General features: G+C 41.3%; 2 protein-coding genes across 2 annotated transcripts; both read left to right on the forward strand.

Annotated features, from left to right (window-relative positions):
- Positions 1-1,350: 1,350 nt before the first annotated feature.
- On the forward strand, positions 1,351-15,222 carry cep170ba (centrosomal protein 170Ba). The gene is made up of 19 exons (XM_077731838.1): positions 1,351-1,552; positions 2,518-2,655; positions 3,437-3,526; positions 4,294-4,372; positions 4,707-4,765; positions 5,165-5,321; positions 6,677-6,805; positions 7,470-7,959; positions 8,041-8,938; positions 9,233-9,382; positions 9,768-9,885; positions 10,006-11,466; positions 12,210-12,450; positions 12,535-12,667; positions 13,000-13,128; positions 13,201-13,289; positions 13,435-13,528; positions 13,624-13,672; positions 14,171-15,222. The coding sequence occupies exons 2-19, from the start codon at positions 2,551-2,553 to the stop codon at positions 14,377-14,379; spliced, it is 4,680 nt and encodes a 1,559-aa protein (XP_077587964.1). The 5' UTR covers positions 1,351-1,552; positions 2,518-2,550; the 3' UTR covers positions 14,380-15,222.
- A 133-nt stretch (positions 15,223-15,355) lies between these two features.
- pld4 (phospholipase D family member 4) lies at positions 15,356-18,394 on the forward strand. The gene is made up of 11 exons (XM_077731827.1): positions 15,356-15,482; positions 15,571-15,643; positions 15,716-15,843; positions 15,999-16,182; positions 16,477-16,597; positions 16,660-16,787; positions 16,848-17,048; positions 17,140-17,279; positions 17,449-17,614; positions 17,700-17,796; positions 17,860-18,394. Coding segments are annotated over exons 1-11 (1,443 nt in total). The 5' UTR covers positions 15,356-15,480; the 3' UTR covers positions 18,063-18,394.
- The last annotated feature ends 111 nt before the right edge of the window (positions 18,395-18,505 follow it).

The raw sequence follows: 18,505 nt of genomic DNA on the forward strand, positions 1-18,505 counted from the left end.
GAGTTTAAGATAAGAAATGCAACAGAGTGCAGATTGAATTTAAGATTCTTTTGTGGGCCATATTTATGTTTTTATCATTATCTGTGGGCCAATAAAAACTGGGCAGTGGGCCATAATATGGACACCCCTGTATAGTATAAGGATTGATCATGGACTGGATCATTTAATGAATTACATTTGAATAATATCCACAAGCCAAAATCAATCCATTTGACCTCACAGTGATCTGGACCCGCGACTTAGTGAGACAAATGCAGTGTGGAGGTTTCCGATGTGGATCCAGACCATGTTCTCCATGTAGAATACACCCAGGGCCCCTGTCTGGGGCTCCGCAGCTGCTTAGACAAAGAGACGCATGCTTTCCCTCAGTGGGCTAGACAGATGGTACTGTCTCTGGAGCAGATGTTGATGGAGCTGCCTGGCTAGATATGATGCACGGGACCAACACGGCAAGCTTTGGGCCACTTTGCCTCACCTCACCTGCCTGCAGCTTTTGTGGTGCAAAATCCACCTGCCAGTACCTCTAAATTTGGAGGCTACTATGAATTGACTTCTTTAAGCATAAACAAAATATGCTTTGCTGATTAGATTATAGGAGTATTTGAGAAGTAAGCACCTGGTAAAGAAAACTTCAATGTGATGTTCTGGAATATGTGGTAGTTTGAGTGTATATAAATGTTTTTAAAAGTAATAACATTTTTATTTGATGGTAGATGATCTAGAAAATGGAAGCACTTCTTTATTATTAGCTTTTCTATGAAGTAAATACACTACATAATAGTTTATAACTGTTATCATATAATTATTTAAATTCCATCAGCATAAACAAATAACCTCAACATGGAAACTGTGACAAAGCTGCCCTCTTGTGGTTATTATGTGAATTATACTTTTCGGACTGAATACTTGAGCCCATCGGAAATTATATGTAAAGAAATATATTCACGTGTCATCACCATCTGATTATATCTACCCAATTTAAAAGATATTTGTAGATATAGATGGTAATTGAAATATTGTCTTATGTTTGCCTGTAGTTCTGTCATCTGGATAAACAAAGTCATACACAAAGATCGTCTACAGTTGCCATATGCGTTTATTGTAGTGCACAATCAACCAGACGTGTCAATGAAAAGGCAACTCAATGTTGGTTTATTTCTTTTTGGGATCAAACAATTTTTATTTAATTATTCATCTCTTGGATTACAAAGTTGCCATATTTTTTGTTTCTTGCCCAACAATTCTCCATTGACGTCACATAACAGAATGCCACACGAGCGCGTTCTTGATCGTCGGGAATTTCGCACCAGAGTGAGACCTCTTAGTTTCGAGGAGGCTTGGACGGGGCATGCCGAGCGACGTCATCGTGTCGGGAGGCGTCGGAGAGTTTCGCCCGCTTGTCATTCCCCGAGGAAGAATAAAGGTGTGATCCGAATTTACCTGGCCACCGTCACCTGGCGCCGTCCGCGTACATGTTGCTCGACGAATTTACATCTCATCAAGACGCGAAACACTGGCTTCGATCCGGAGCAAAACCGAAAAGGCTTTACAGGTATGTGCGTGGCCACCTCTGGGAAAGTCGGGCAAAAACGCTGCATTCGCTCACAAACAAAAGGATTCCATCAGCTTTATATTGAAATCAAAAGTAATACGCAGTTTAATAACTATAATTCTCATATACAAATTTAAACCCGGTGGGAACGCTGTTACAGGAAACAGCAACACGCCTGTAAATCTAAGTTTCCTTTTTTAACCCAAGTTGAACAAATGCCGCATATTGTTGCAACACGTTTTCAACGCAGACGCTGTCGTATTAAATTTAATTAAATGCTATTCCAGCCGAATTTAATGGCGTTTATTTCTGGTCGTCAACATCTTGCACACCTGTCAGTTCCTCACTAACTAGTTTTTCCTCAGAAAGCATTGTTGAAATTTTAGGTAAACTACTAGTATTTTTCTTTTAATGCATTAAGAGGCAGATCGACAAAATCAATTGAATCGGACTTAATTTGTAAGTAAAAATATGCCATCTGGATATCTCTTGTGAAATGCTGTCAAATATGCTAAGTTCATTTGCATTAGTTGTCACTGCCAAACAGGTCTAACCTAGATGAAATGAGCGTCTCTTTCACAATATTTAACAAGCCAGTGCACACATTAGAACAAAAGCGAAAGATCACCAAGTTTCACCAATTAAGTCCCATTTAACATGTTTACCCTTTACCATTTGTCGAAAGAACATTTAATTTTTCTATATGCCACTCACAGATAGGTACAAACTATTACTTATAGTTGTGCGGGTGTGTGTGTGTGTGTGTGTGTGTGGGGGGGGGGGGGGGGGGTGGAGTAGTGTGTTTTTTTTCTATGGAATTAATAAGTATCAAAATGATTCAGATGTATAATGCAAAAACATCATATTTCTATAATTTCTATTGACACTATTGAAACAAACCTTGCAGTAAAAAAAGTAAATGTCCAAGAAATACAATATGATTTACTATTGTATTTCTGTTTTAGGATGCCAAGAAATTCCTGACTCGCAGCACCAGGATGAGCGTGACGTCATGGTTTCTGGTCAGCAGCCTGGGTACCCGTCACCGTTTGCCACGAGAGATGATCTTTGTTGGCCGGGATGACTGCGAACTCATGCTGCAGGTGTGTGTGTGTGTGATTGATTTTTTCATTTTGAGGTTCCTATAAAACTCATTTGGTAAAATATCGGGGTCCGAAATGTCCATATGTTTGTATGGGTTAGTATGCAAGTCATGGAATTGCAATGACAGCATATATCTTCCCCATTGTCTTTGCCTTCGAGTTCATCGGCCTAGTTGCCGTTTCCTAGTGCAAAGTCATTCACGGTCTGACGTTAAGAAGCTGGCGGAATTTGCCACTACAGTTAACCTAATCAAGTAGGCAAACTGTTTCATTAACCTCGCCTCACACCAGCAAGCCATTCACCAGGAAGTTGACTTAGCTGATAGCACAAAAGAGCCAATGCATATCAGTATAGCTTTTCCTATCCAGATAAAAGGAGGGTGTCAACCATTTGGCCATGGGTGAGGAGGTTCCACTCATGATATTTACCGTATTTTCACGACTAAAAGGTACACTTAAAAATCTGAAATTTTCTCCAAAATAGACAGGGCGCCTTATAATCCAGTGTGCTTTATATATGAAAAAATAAAATGTGTCAATGGTTGAGGGTGCTCTTTATAATCCAGTGCGATTTACAGTCGTGAAAATACAGTACCTTGTGGAATCCCTTAAAGTTTAATGAGTCAATGTGCCAAACACCCGTTTATTGCCCTAAATAAACTCTTTTACTGCCATTGTTATTGTTATAGACATCAAATCCATTTCAATTGTAAATACTGGCATTGACTAAACTTGTGTTACTACAAAATACCAATCTGAATCTTATGTGTGTCCTTTGCAGTCCCGAAGCGTGGATAAACAACACGCTGTGATCAACTATGACCCAAACACAGATGAGCACATGGTGAAGGATCTCGGGAGCTTAAATGGGGTGAGAGAGCCCAGCCGAGTCGTCTTCCGGTCAGCGACCGTTCTTTAATCACATAATTCTAACTGTGTTCAAGACAACAAGCGTAATGGAGAAAGGCTTTCCAATCTAAATGTTCACATGCGTGTCACTTCATTATCCGCAGTGAACTCAAAACTCGAGCGGGTAGAATTTGTTATTCATTGTTCTCTTTGGCCCTGTGTTAACCTAATCGGAGAGAAGCAGTGTGAGAACCCGTTTGGCTTATCCTCATTTGGAGGACGGAATAAAGCTGCTCTTTCATTCTCGATCATAATTACCGTTGTCATTTGAAATCTCATCAAAGAGTCTTTTTTTTGTTGCTAGAAATGGAAAATAAATGAGATCCGATCATGTGATCAGGGAGTTATGCGCTAGAAATAATGAAATAATCCTGAGGTATGTTGCAAAAAAAAAAATAGTACTATACTATACATGTCTATTTATACTAGTGAAAGAAACAAAGAGAAAATGTACAAAAGTAGAATAATAGTCACACTTTATTCAATTTTGGGGAAAAAGACACTTAGATGTGCTAGATTTTCCTCTTTAATACATTTCCAAAGTATCGAATCAGTGACTGGCATGCAAAAATGTGCCACCGCGACTTCGCCACTGGTCACAGCTCTTGCATAAACACATAATCTCATCAGCTTTATACTGCAGTGGATTAGCTTTCAATTACAAAGCACCCTGAAAGAGAAAGGCTATCCAATCCATTCTAATGTTTCTTTTCCTCTTATTTTTCCCAGACATTTGTGAATGACCTCAGAATTCCGGACCAGACATACATCACCCTCAAACTTTCAGATGTCATTCGCTTTGGTTATGATATCCTTTTTCCATTGGATGAAATGTCATTTGAATTATCAGCTTTGCATCACAAATTTTCCATTTGGCACTGGCTCATTAATCTCTTGCATTTTTTTAGTCAGGGATTTTAGATTTATTGTCAAATGTGAACAGAAAATCTCCTACAGCCTTTGAAACCAAACCTGAAAGCTTGCAAGGGAAGGGAGATATTAGTTCAGGTCATGTATGTCAAACCTGCAACCCACTAGCCTACATTGTTGACATGTGAAAGCGATCAAATGCCATAGCGTGCCATTGGATGAACAGCTGATCAAGCAGGTGTGTTATGAGGATCTCCTTAACTGCCGCCCACATGCTCATGTTTATATCCTGGAAAAGAGTCAACACAAAGTGCCTGAAGAAGCACTAAAAGTGAGTGAACTACTGGTCAAATTTAATTAGTGACGTATTTTACGGACTATAAGTTGCTCTTTTTCATAGTTTTGGCTGGGCTAGTAGTGTAACTTGGTTGTTTTTCCCTTTTTTTTTCCTAAGATCACTGACAGTCTATTTTTTTTTTTTTACATTAACAAATGCTTATTTTTAGCGTATTGCACGCCATTTTACTATTTTTACTTTAATGTATATTTGTTCACGGTTTCTTATCAGATGAAAAATTGACCCTTTCAGCCAATGTAGTGTGGTTTAAATTTAAAAAAAAAACATGAATTGACTATCCCAAGTAGATAGCCTTTGACGTTTTTGACTCTCTCAGGATGTTATTTTAAGAGTTGTCCTTTCTGCCCCGCGTCCTGTTTTACTTGTATGCAGCACGAAAAGTACACCAGCCAATTGCAACTCGGTCTCAAAGCCTTGGACGGCCGGACGAAGGAAAAGCAGCAAGTTCAGAGCCCGGAGAAGAGCAAACAAGCCCTTTCCCACACGAAGCTGCCACACAAGGGTGAGCGAAAAGCCCTTTCACTTACAGGTAAAAAATAGCCCCTAAATCTGGGGTTTCAAACTCACTTTTGTTGCTTTTTAGGAGAAATTTGCTCCGTAATTCTAAATCGCTGTCTATGCACACATTGAAGAAAAAGGTGTTAGGCTTAACTGTAAGTAAGTTGTCGTGGGAGGTGGAAAAGTTAAGAACAAGCTCTTATCTCATTCAGCCATGCTTGTCAGCTGACCTGAAGGCCGTTTGGACGCCAACCCGCAAAGGTTCTTAAGACGGTGTGTAGGTTCTGGTGCCAGCTCTTCTTCACCTGGGACCTTTTGCCTCCCTCACAGTTTATCTCAGGGCACCTAAGCTTATCTAAGCTGCACGAACCTCAACAAATCTCATTTTACCATGCAGGCGATAGTTGGAGAATAGTTTGAAAGGAAAGCACTAGAGTATATAAAAGCTCTTTTATTTTTGTTTGGTTTTGGGTGAGTTTGTCATTTGCGGAAATCTGGCCTGACTCTGCCCTGTTAATCAAAGAGAGCTAAGAATATCTTTTTCTGTGTTGACTAGCGTGTTTTCCCATCCAGCTGCTCAGGATGTGGGCTTTGTCCACGTCATGTTTACTGGGTGGGACTCATCAATCACAATATTAAAGGAGGAGTCTCCAAACTTTTCTGTGAGGGTTCCCTATCACAAAAATTAAAAGAATGCAAGTGTACACTTGACCTCCTTCCAATTTCATTTGTTAAAGAGTGGTCATGGCCCACAGTTGATTGGGATAGGTGCCAGCACCCCCGCAAGCCTTGTGATGATAAGTGATTTGGAAAATGAATGAATAATTGATGTAAAACTCATAGAAATTCTGTTTCTGGTACTTTTTAAGTGACTATACATATGTTAAAGTGAAGGAATGCAACAGAATGTATGTATTTAAATGTTTTTTTGCAAGACATTTTCAAGGATATTAATTTGCTGTGGGAAAATAAAAACTGGGCCATAGGTGACCTTGCAACCGGAGTTTGGACCCCCGTGTCTTAACACAATAAGTTTGTTGCTGTGCTACTTTTTGCAGAAACGTCTGTGATTTATAGCTTTCTTGGGAAAAAGTCTGTTCATTGCTACAAATGCTTGTTTGCAATATGCACTCATGAAAAGTACTTGTGTGGGTTTATTTTGTCTGGAAGAAAGACAAACAAATCAATACTGCTTGCTTATTGAACAGAGCAGTGACTCTTTTAGATACAAGTTGCGTCATTGTGAAGACATACTGTAGTAGTCAATCTCTAGTCAAAGATAAGGATTAGTGTCATCCCCTTTGTATCAGAAAGATTATCCTGAAACGGCACTGTAACTTTTATGTCACAGGGTTGACCCATTTTTTTTCTCTGTTCATCATGTAGCTTCTACAGATGCACCCATATCCAAGACAACTCCTCTTTATGGCCAACCCTCATGGTGGGGAGAAGATGAGGATTCAGCCACGAAAATCCAGAAGCGAAGCGGAAAACCCACCGATCTACAGACTCCAGGTAGAGGAATGTATTTTATGTCTTGCTGGGTTTATTAAATTAAAACCAAAATGAAAGGAGAGGATTGATTAGATATTTTTTTTTTTTACATCTGTGAGCAAGGGCCGAAGTATAAATGGCATACTTTTCAAAGGGCATCACTATCCGATGCCTTTGTCGGTCACTAGGCTAGTGTGAAGCCCGGGGCAAATTTCCGACTGCCAGTGGTGGAATGCGAGCCTGTGCAGACCAATGGGCCTCGTGATGGATTATGACCGTCTAATCTGCTGGATGGAAGGGGGTTGATGGTTAGCCTCCTGGTCCACAAGCAGTAACAGATTATATGTGTGGTCTTTGGCCAAATCCAGTAACTGTGAGATGCAGTGAGAGATATTATAATGCTTGTGGCATGTTAAAACCTGCACTGTTTGGTCTATTAAACTTCCAAATCCTGAAATAATGTATAGCAGTGTCAACACTAGTTAAATTGTTAGTTTTTAGTTCTGATATGTTATGTTTGGACTGCTATTACATATTCAACCATTTTTTAACTAGGTCTACAATGTCTTCTGTGTCTGTCTTGCTACTGCAACCAATTAAATTTCCTGAGTATGGGATGAAATACAGTTCTATTCTCATCTAATGACTAATGATGTTATTTTTAATGTTATATTCTTGTCACCAGATTCCGCCAGAGATATTTCCAGATATGAGCTGGCTGATTCTTTGTCCGACAACCAGGGCAAATCCATCTTTTCCTACCAACACGAGCCCAGCTACTTCGAGATCCCCACAAAGGAGATCCAGCAGCGGCCTCCTAAAAAAACAGAGTCTCAACTTCACGAAGTTCCCACCAAGGACACTCAAGATCCCTCCGAGCGCATACCATCCACCCCCACGCCGCCGGTGGTCCAAAGCCATGCCTCCTTCACCATAGAATTCGACGACTGCACCCCGGGAAAAATGAAAATCAAGGACCACGTGACCAAGTTCTCATACCGTCAGCCACGTAAGCCTACATCTGGCCAGGATGCCACCGCCCCCACTGAAGTGCTGTCGGCAGAAAGTAAGGTCGCCGACTGGCTCGTCCAAAGTACTGCAAACTTGACGAGGAGAAGGTCACAGGGTGAAAACATCTACCATGATCCTTCACTTCAGAAGACCACCAAGGGTAAGTCTCAAAGTCTGTTCATTATTCACACTTTTACCAATTACTATAACCTATTGCAATATTTTTTTCTTTCATTGTCAGCAAGCCATTATGAAAATAGCACCGACCTTGGATCTGAAGATCTTGCCATCAACGAACAGGCTTTTTTACATTCACAAGCTGTAATTGACCCCCAGACTTCATCTCAGCCCCAGAGAGTCTCCTCAGCAGAACTAGAGCAGCCTTCCTCCTACTCTCCTCCCCAATCCCAGTCCGGCACCGGCAAATCAGATCCTCACCGAGCTTTTACCATAGAATTCTACGATGACCACTCCGATAGCCTCAGAAGGAAATGTTCCCAAGCCACCCCGTCGGAGCATTCCCACCTCAGAGGCCATCTGGAAAAGGTCAGAAAAAGCCCTAATCCACCTGGCGAGAAAGAAGTCCAGTCTTTAGCCTGTCGAACCCCTCCATCCCAACGCTACACGATTCCCCTCAAAGGCCCTAGTTCCATAAGTTCTCAAAGAGGCGGTTCATTACGACGGGAAAAGACCGAGGAACGGATAAACACTGGTTTTTCATCACGGTCGGCGTCCGCCATTTCCACCAGGCCTTTTAGCAGCGTGGGTCGAAGATCCAAACTAGCAAAGGAATTTACTGCCGAATGGCTCAAACAGACATCATCCAACGAGGAGAAGAAACCTTACAGCCCGCCAACAAAACCTAAAAGCCAAACGTCGGCAACCTCCCGGCCCGATGTGATTCTGACCAAGCCTCCCCAAGATGAGTATCTCATCCATCCCAAGACGTCGTCTCCTATCCAACAACCCGTTTCCCACCCGGGACCCAAGACGCCACTCTTGTGTCCTAGTGAAGAGTTCAGGCGTACCCGTGTAGGCTCCCGAAATTCAGAAGAGGATACTTTGAGTGACGCAGGAACCTACACCATTGATGCCGATTTGTCCGATAAGGAGCTGGAAGAGGCACGTAAAAGAATTGATAAGGTAAATTTTGTTTTACACCAAAATTCCCATAACAAATCCCGAAAAAAATTCAAAATTCTAAACTGTTAACGGTCAGAGTGAAAAAAAATACCCCAAAAATGTGCAACTTATAGTCCGGAAAATACTGCAAGTGTAGTCTTCACAATAGCAGTTCACTCTCTTACACGCATTATGCAAAATTTCAAATATTTAGTAAATCAATGAATTTCATGACAGCAATTTTTTGTGCAATGGGTCCCTCCCAAGAAACGCATTTTGTCAGCCCGATGAACCCGTTGCAATACTTTGTTCCAGGTGTTTGGTGTTGTTGAGAATCCACAGCCAGAGAACCGCAGTCAAGCAGAAACATCAGCTGCTTTTAGGCCTGTTATTGTTGAGGGAAGGGAGCAACAGGATAGGCATGCTAGCAGTGGGGAGGTGAGGCCCAGTGTAAGTGGGGTCAAGGTAAAAAAGCTGACTGCTTGCACTGGAACAAAAATGAGATGTGTCAAAAGAATCCATCCACCTTTGTTTATGAAATCAGGGCCACTTTCTTTGGGTGAATCTGCCATTTGATTCCTTATGTTGGCACACTTTGGGATTTTCTTGGTTTGTTTTAATCTAACATGGTCTTCTATTAATCTCACAAAATCAATGGAAAGCCAATCACTGGTCAGTGGTCAAACTGAGAATTATCATCCAACAATACAAAATTTGTTTTTCTTCCATTCTATTCAGCTTCTTTGAAATTGTTGCTCCTTAAAAAAACAAAAACAATGATCAATGGTATTTAATCTCAGACCATCATTTTTATACACACACAAATAACCTTATGTTTTAACGCACACAGGTTCAGATGCAGGGAGCTCCAAAATGGATGTCTTGCTGGGCAAGTTTGGTAGACGTGGATTCTGGCCCTTCTACTGGACAATTTAATATGTTATCCCAGATGGAGCTGTCAGGAGGTGGTAAGTTACCAACAAAAGTTGATTTAATATAATAATAAGGTAGCCTGATGAATATCAATGATATTTTACACTGTGTGATATCATTATTCAAATATTTATGCTTTTTCTTTTAAATAGTAGCACGGAGCGCAATCACAACTCCACGCAGTCAAGATCACAATAGTGTGGACTCAGAAAAGCCAATAGAAAAGCCTGAGATTCGAGTTCCCAGCATTCGCAATCAACACGATCTAGGTTCAACATTTGAGGTCGAGAGTGGCGACTCTCACGACGGCATCCATAGGTTATCCGTGCCAGATGACGTGGAGCCCGACAGCCTGAGCGACGCCAGCAAATCTGACGACGGATCCGTAGTAGAACGCCGAAAGAGAACCAATGAGGACGAGGTCCAACGGTCTGACAAATCTAAAGGGTTCTACATTGATTCTGAAGATGAAGCCCCACGACTAGAATGCGAGAATTCCGACCCTATCGACCAGACTATTGAAAAGAAAAAACGGTCTCCCAAAACCTTCTCAACCGCCACATTGACCAAGCGGCGAGGGAATCATGAAACGGGCAAAGTCCGACCTAGTATGTCTGCTCCTATCCTAGTCCAGGAAACGGAGTACTCCGAGTGTAAGAACAGTTCCAAGTCCTCTCTGATCAGACAAGAGAGCTTCACCAAGGAGAAGCCAAGCAACCCTAGACTGCCCGATATCTCTTCCCACGCGGTCCCTGAAGCCGATTTATTCCAGCCATTCAGTGGCCAAGACACTCATTCTTACCTCAAAGACACAGAAGAAGTTTTAGCCGTTCTGGAGGCCAAGCTTCAAGCGGGTCAATCAGAAACCACCCCATCTCCCGTACCGGACTCCCTATCCGGGGAATCAGACGTGGATTCCTCCAGTACGCTCAGCCAACAGAGCGGTCGTGCCAGGTCCGACCCCCGAGCGGAAAATCTCCCAACCAGTGGTCTACAAAGAGAGACATCTTTATCGAGCCGGTACGCTAAACCGCCATCTTCTGTTTCGAGCCATCAACGGATGGCAAAAAACGAGCCCGTGGGGAGAGTGGTCGGGCTGAGGCGTAGCGTCGGGAAACGTGGATCCGCCGATCTGAGCGACGACCCTCAGACTCAGAAATACACTACGCCGCTCCAGCAAGAAGATACCAAGAGTTCCAAGGCGCATCAAGCCCTAAGTCGCGTCCACAGCTTTTCGGCGCCGAGACCCACCCGGGCGTCCATGCTCCGGCGAGCACGCCTCGGGGACGCCTCCGATAATGAGGCCGCAGAGACGGAAAGGCACTCCCAGGAGGCGACTGGAGTCCCGGCTAAGGAGAACAACAAAAAACTATCCAGGTGGGACATGCTGGCTATGCCTCGCCGGCGGACCAGTTCCTTTCACGCATCTAGCGACACGGAGAATTCCGGCGCCTCGCAGTGGGCGGGAAAGAGCTCCGCCATTCCGAACCGGAATGCCGAGTCTGGAAGCAAGGCTTTTGGTTCTGGGACCAAACCTGGCCTTAAACCATCCCTGACAAAAACACCCATCACTCGGGGGCGCTCCAGCAGTGCCAAATATGCCAGCAGTACAGCAAGTGAGTCTGAATATTTTTCTATTTTTACACTATTAGTAATCAATGAAGTTCAGTATGATCATTATTGTAAGGCAGTATCAACATAATACTAAAAAATATATATTGATTTGAATTGAATGGAGTTTTATATTGCAATAGTTCTAAATCTGGAAGAAAATGAATTGATATGCAAATTAATGACAAGCCAACATGAATTGATGATGATTTTGCCAGAAAAAATACAACTGTTTACCTCCATTTTTTGAAAAATTCATGATTGGTTGGAAGAGCACAACTTGATGGGCAAAGAGCAGTAAGGTAATGAATTGGTTTGGTTCCTTAAAGGTGTTTCATGCAGTACTTTCTTTAAGTGAAATGTTTGGGGGAAGAAATTGTAATACACTTCTACTAACAATAATTAATGGGCTTCCACTTTTATAGGACTTTTTCACCTTGAAAGCCTTTTTAGATAGAGCCTCATTGGCCTACCAATAATACAGTGATGATAAACTCAATTAATTGGTGTGGTGGGCTGTGGAAGTTCCACTTCTGCTCATTTCTGTAATTCATTCAATTTGAGTGTCCATCCAATTTGCCCAAAAAAAGAAATGAGCGCTTCCACAGCATCTTTTTCCCTCATTGGCAGAGCCCATGATTCTCTGGCCTGTTGTGACTATAATTAAATGTGTGTCTCCCCATTCTTTTCCTCCCTTCATCCCTACTAACCCCAATTTTTAACTCAAACCAATTCATGCTGCCAAAAGGCTCCCGGAGAAGACAGAAAGGTTCTGGCTATGCCTCCACATCCGACGAGGAGTACGACTCCAATCGAAGCGTCCCTAAAAACAAACGCTCACAACCTTCCTCAGCCTCCCACAGTCCGCAGCGTCCCCCTCGGCCTCACCCGGTGGTCCCGGTGCACCCCAAAGCCCGTGACAGAAATACCGAAGAGGAGAACCCCGAGGGATCCAATGGCTGGTCCACCCACAGTGCCGAGATTGCACGGTAGGGGATTTTTAACATTCATTTCGCAGTCAGTCGGTTTGCCAATTATTCGTATTGACTTGTATTAAATTGTCGCTTTCCTAGCTTGAGTCAAGACTTGGCTAAAGATCTGGCCATCTTGGCCCGAGAGATTCATGACGTGACTGGAGAGGGTGAAGTGGAGAATTTGACGGTGAAGAGTAGCGTACCTGTTTCTGCGGTGACATCTCATGAAAAGGTAAACAAATATTCTTTGACATACAGTATTTTCCGGACTATAAGTCGCACCTTTTTTTCTACAGCAGCCTGTTATGTTGTTGTTTTTAGGCTATAGTTATCTGAAAAACTGTTCTTTTAAGATGTACTGATTTAGTCTGTTCTTCATTTTACTACATATATTCATTCTTTTTGGAAAAATGAAGTATTTCCCTACCCAAAATGCTCCAGTGTGCCTTACACTTCATTGATGGAGTTTATATTCCAAAAAAATATGGTTAATCTCTTTTAGTATTGTGTTCTAATGTTTTTGAACAACACACCGGCTTCGTCTCACATGCATAAATTTGGCAGCTTGTCGAGCGTATACCAGAGATGGGATTGAACTATCGGAGAGTCCCACCAAATTGTTCCGCAGCGGAATCTTACACGGACTCAACTGAGCAAGATCTGAACTGTCTCCAACTTGACAACAGAGAGGAGGTCCGCCCCCACACGCCACACGTCAATAAAATGTCTAAAGTCAGTCGTAATAAAAGTGTCTTCTCCCGGCAGGTCGCCATGGAGGACTTGGCGCTCAATCCACTGTCTCAAGTCATCGTGGCTATTAAAGAGAACACGGAGCAGCTTTCTGATAAAATCAAGTAAGAAAATAAGAGCCGAGGAAATGTATCTGGGGTAAATGTAGTGCAACAAAAATGTATTTTTTTACCCCCAATGTTATTTATTTTTTGCAGTACTGCAACTGACTTGTCTGATAACTGTTTGTTGCTTGGCTTTGTTCTTTAGACTGCTGTTTCATGACAGAATGGATGTTTGGGAACAAATCGAGGCAGATGTTGATTTGGACAGTGTTGGATCTGTTGGGTCAGCATCCAAAAAGGTATGGGATAAGATTTTTAGGTTGTATTCATTCATTCATTTGTTTATTTTGATGAATATGAACAAACTAAGTCCAAATGCCATCTGTTTTTCTAGGACATTGCAATTTTGAAAGAACTGAGAAGAGTCCAAAGACAACTTGAGGGTAATGTAATGGATCAAATTCCTTACAAAAAATTGATTTGCAAACAAAAAACATTCTATTTTTAAAAATTATATTGCACAAAAGTATTTTTTTTCAGTGTGATAAATTGAGCAATCTTGGTTATGCTTTTTTGACTTTTTTGCACTACAAGGTTTGTTTTGGTACATACACAAATTTATTTACATTAAGAATTTAGGTAGTCTATATATATATATATATTTTAGACACACATTATTATTATTTTTTTTTTGCATTATCTTAAAAAAAATAGGATTATTTTATAGGCAGCCCCAAGCTTTCGCTACCATTGACATTTAAAAAATGATTGTTTCTTTGCCATAAAGGGGTTAATACTTAAAAGTATATAAATAGGCTTTTTTGAAAAACTGCAATAACATTTTTTTAAATGTATTTTTCTGTGAAAATGACACAAATGGAAATACGCAGCTGAATACTTTGTCATGGAAAGGAGACAATCATTTGTATTTGTCATTTCAGTCATCAATACTGTGATGGAGCCCAGTTGGCAGCCGGACCCTCGGTCCTCTGGGCCTGAGGTGGCTCGCTCATTAACCAGAAGCGCCGCTTCACGGGACTGGAGAACGGTCCACTCGGCGGCCAAGAGAGGCGGCGGACGAAGGCCCGGCGAGAGCGTGAGGAGGGCCGCCGTCACGCCCGAAGATCTCCGGGAGGGACGCTTGGTTTGACGTCAGTACCCGCTCGGGAAGGGCCGGGAGGCCTGGAGGGGACCCACTAAACTCAAACAGGTGTCAAACTAGAAGTGAAATTAAGAAGGATGAAAAGTGGAAGTGATAACTGAATTTTGAACGCCACCTTGTTGAATGCAGTCTTAGATGACGATTTATGGTTTCAACTCAGGGAACCGGACTAAAATGTTTTTGTTTTTTTTGCTGTTTACTTCTTAATCAGAATATGTTTAGCAATGTATATTGAAAAGTTTACCTTTTCAAATGCTCATTTACATATTTTGATCAGATATATGCAAGAATATTTATATTTTGTGTTATGCAATCACCACAGTTATTGATTATTACTGTTTTTTTTTTAGGGGAACCAAATAGAAGTCACAGTTGAACAACAGATATATTATTGTTTATGAGCAGCATTATGAAGATGTCATGGACCTTTCTTTTGAATAATCCCAATATATATGTTAATTTTAACCATTTTTACTTCCCTAAACTAATGATCTTTGATTATGCACCAAGGTAGAGTACATTTAAACCAATGGGTTGATGTTCTTACCGTTTCTGGTCCAGGTTTTGCCCTCGGGTGAAGTTTTTGCAAGTGCCACTCCGCTGTCACACGTCGCTGCTAATATGACAGGACATTTGGGTTTAATCCCATGTTTTTGTAAATTTACAAAAATGAAATGTAAACCATGTGTCAATCTGTTCTGTTTCTTTCAGAGTGATTGTCACAATTCTTTTGGCCTTTAGTTGTCTTATACATGTTTGTCATTTTGTTTATTTGTGTCCAGATGTCATGTGGGTCTTTTTCCCAAATAAATTAAATTCGTAAATGCATAACTGGTTAAAATTCGTATTCACACTAGAAAAGTCTATCGTTTTCTTTGGTTTACTTTGTAATCTTGTATTCACACCAGTTCAAAAGTGGCCTAACAAAACCTTTTTCTAGATTTGGACCGGATCAAACAAGGCATGTGTAAATACACCTTTAAGCAATGATAGTTGGAATTGTTAAATTGAATATTAAAAAAGGAGAAGTGATCTTTTCAGTAATGTTGAAGAGGAAGAAGCACGTTTCTGGTTTCTAGTTCTGGCTTCATGTAAGTTGACTTTCTGATATAAGTGCATTTGACTTTTTCATGTTTTTGTTCTTAAATGTACTGTCAACATTCTTTCTGGAATTTTTAGGCATCTTGTGTATGAAAGGATGAGAATCTTCAAGTTCCTTCAGCCTGGTCACAGTTGCGTTTCTGACAAAAAGGTACACCGTCCTCAATTCTACAACAAAACCTATTGTTTTGCCGATGAATGTGTATATTTATTTCCCCAATAGGAGTCAATCTGCTTAACTTCAGTTGTCCTTTTGGCATTCATGACCATCATTGGGATTTTGCTGGCTTTTGCTGTGCTGCAAAGACCCCAGGCTTCCCACCAGGATCCTCCCTCCATAGATCAGTGCAGGTAAAAAGTTAGGGGGATAAAAAAGTAGGTTTTTTTTTTTGGTTGTGGCTGAGTCAGTTACTACCCACTCAAGTTGTTTAAATTGTGTTATAATTTTAAAAAAAATGATGGTTGAAGATGTCTAAAAAGTGAAACAACTCACTGACCCTTTTCAGAATGGCTATTGTGGAAAGTATTCCTCAACATGTGGAATATAAAGGCAACGTAACCTTTGGGCTCCCTTTGGAGAAAGCTTGGAAGGAGCTTCTCTCCATGGCAACGGAAAGCCTCCAAGTGGTCTCGTTTTACTGGACACTGACCGGGGAGGACATTAATATCAACTCATCCTCCGATAGACCCGTGAGTGCAATATTTCAGGAGCTCGCAACCGTCACATTAACACTGCTTACCATGTATTGTATCATAAAAAATGACCATGTATAGTAAGGCTTTTTTTATATAGAAAAATAACCATAATATTGTAGAGTAAAGCTTTTATTTCATAAAATTGACCATGTATAGTAAGGCTTTTTATATAGAAAAATAACCATAATGTATAGTAAAGCTTTTATTTCATAAAAATGACCATGTATAGTAAGGCTTTTATTTTCATTAAAAAATGACCATGTTTTCATTTCATTTTTTTCAAAACAGGGACGTGCCATCCTGGACCAACTTCAATCGCTTCCCTCCAGAAACGTCTCAGTCCAAGTGGTGACCAGCTGTCCGACCATCAGAACCAACTCCACCGATTTAAAGAAGCTCAGGCAGAAAGGTTTGGCCGAAGCCGACACAAACGGCTTGAGGCACTTTACCCGACTTCCAAATCCTCTTTAGGGGTTGCCGTACGCGAGGTGAACTTTGGTCGCCTGACCAATGGCGTCCTTCACGCCAAGTTCTGGATCGTGGATGGCCGCCATGTTTTCATAGGAAGCGCCAATATGGACTGGAGGGCCCTGACACAGGTAAAACAAACTTGTTACAACCTGTGTAAGTGCGAGTCGCTGAAGTGTGTGTGTGTATAGGTGAAGGAATTGGGCATGCTTATCTACAACTGCTCCAGTCTTGCAAAAGACCTCCAAAAGATCTTCCTGTCTTACTGGGTGATGGGAGAGTCTAACAGTTCCCTACCTGAAAAGTGGCCTTCCACCTTTGACACAGTCATCAATAAAGAGCATCCCCTATTGGTGGAGGAGGATAACATCACCAGCAGAATTTACATGGCAGTCAGTTTCTATCTCGGTTCCCTATTTGCTGTGGAAAAACAATTTGAGGTACAAATATATTGAGGTCTTTTACTTTTCTTCCCCAATAAAGGCTTCTCCACCATCCTTCTGCCCCAAATCACGCACTCTGGACTTGGAGGCCATTGTTTCTATCATCTCAGAAGCGCAAAAATTCATTGATGTCGCTGTCATGGAGTATTCACCTATCATACGCTTTCAGTACCCAAAAAGGTGAGCTACAATTATCTAAAACATGATTGTATACATCTGTATATATATATTTTTTTATTTATGTCACTGGTATATTCAGCCACTTTGTTTTCTTTTGTCTAATAAAACCTTGCTGTAGAAGAGTTTCACTTTTTCAGTAAAAGTGTAACATTGTGCCTATATTTTGCAGATACTGGCCCACTATCGACAACGCCATCCGGGCAGCAGCGTTCGATAAATGTGTGGCCGTCCGGATCCTTGTCAGTTGCTGGCACAACTCCTATTCCACAATGCTACCCTTCCTCCGCTCCCTGGCCTCCTTGAACAGCTACAAGGATCACATCAACATTAAAATAGTGACCAATTGATACCATTTTACCATTCATATTTTTTTTTTAACAGCTGTGATTTAATGTCATTTTTTTTGTTCCCATTTTTCAGAAGTTCTACATTTTACCTCCCGGAAATGAGACGGAAATTCCATTTAGTCGAGTCAACCACAACAAATACATGGTTACTGACAAAGTGGCCTATATCGGTGAGTTAAAGACCTTTGCCCTTTAGACTTGCATCAATTATTAATGGGGTCGTTGCAACACAGGCACGTCCAACTGGGACGGGGACTATTTTTCCACCACGGCCGGAGTGGGTCTAGTCATTTCCCAGAATTCCCCTCACCCAATACGGAAGAGCAAGTCTGTACAGCAGCAGCTCAGGGCCGTGTTTGACAGGGACTGGTCCTCGGAGTTTGCCGTGCAGCTCGCCGACATCAAAAAATACCCTCACTGTGCACTATCGCCATAATAGAATATTTTCATATCCACTTCTTGTATTAATTCAGCACATTGTTCCTCATAAATAATCCCTATATACTACATTTTGCGTTTTTTTCCTGTCTACGGTCATGCCTAAAATCGGCCATTACACAAGTTGGCAGTATGTTTCAAAATTGAATTTCTGCACTAAGCAACCATTATGTCATTCTAAATATCCTTTTTCAAATGTATTTTCTTTGCCTGGCAGCGATGGCTTGAAAGATGCGTTCTCAATGCAACCTTCATACTTGAAATGGATTTGTCTATAGTTAAGATCTCAGTATACGGATATTATAAAATATATATATTATTTTTAATATTTACATAAGTTAACTGGACTGCATGTGATCCGTCGTGATTAAAAATTTGGACGCTACCTCTTTAAAGCGCGTCACTTTTATTTGGGCGGGGCCTGGTAGTTTTTAGAATGCA

This window comes from Stigmatopora nigra, chromosome 13 (assembly GCF_051989575.1).
Source record: "Stigmatopora nigra isolate UIUO_SnigA chromosome 13, RoL_Snig_1.1, whole genome shotgun sequence".
Taxonomy (NCBI): domain Eukaryota; kingdom Metazoa; phylum Chordata; class Actinopteri; order Syngnathiformes; family Syngnathidae; genus Stigmatopora; species Stigmatopora nigra.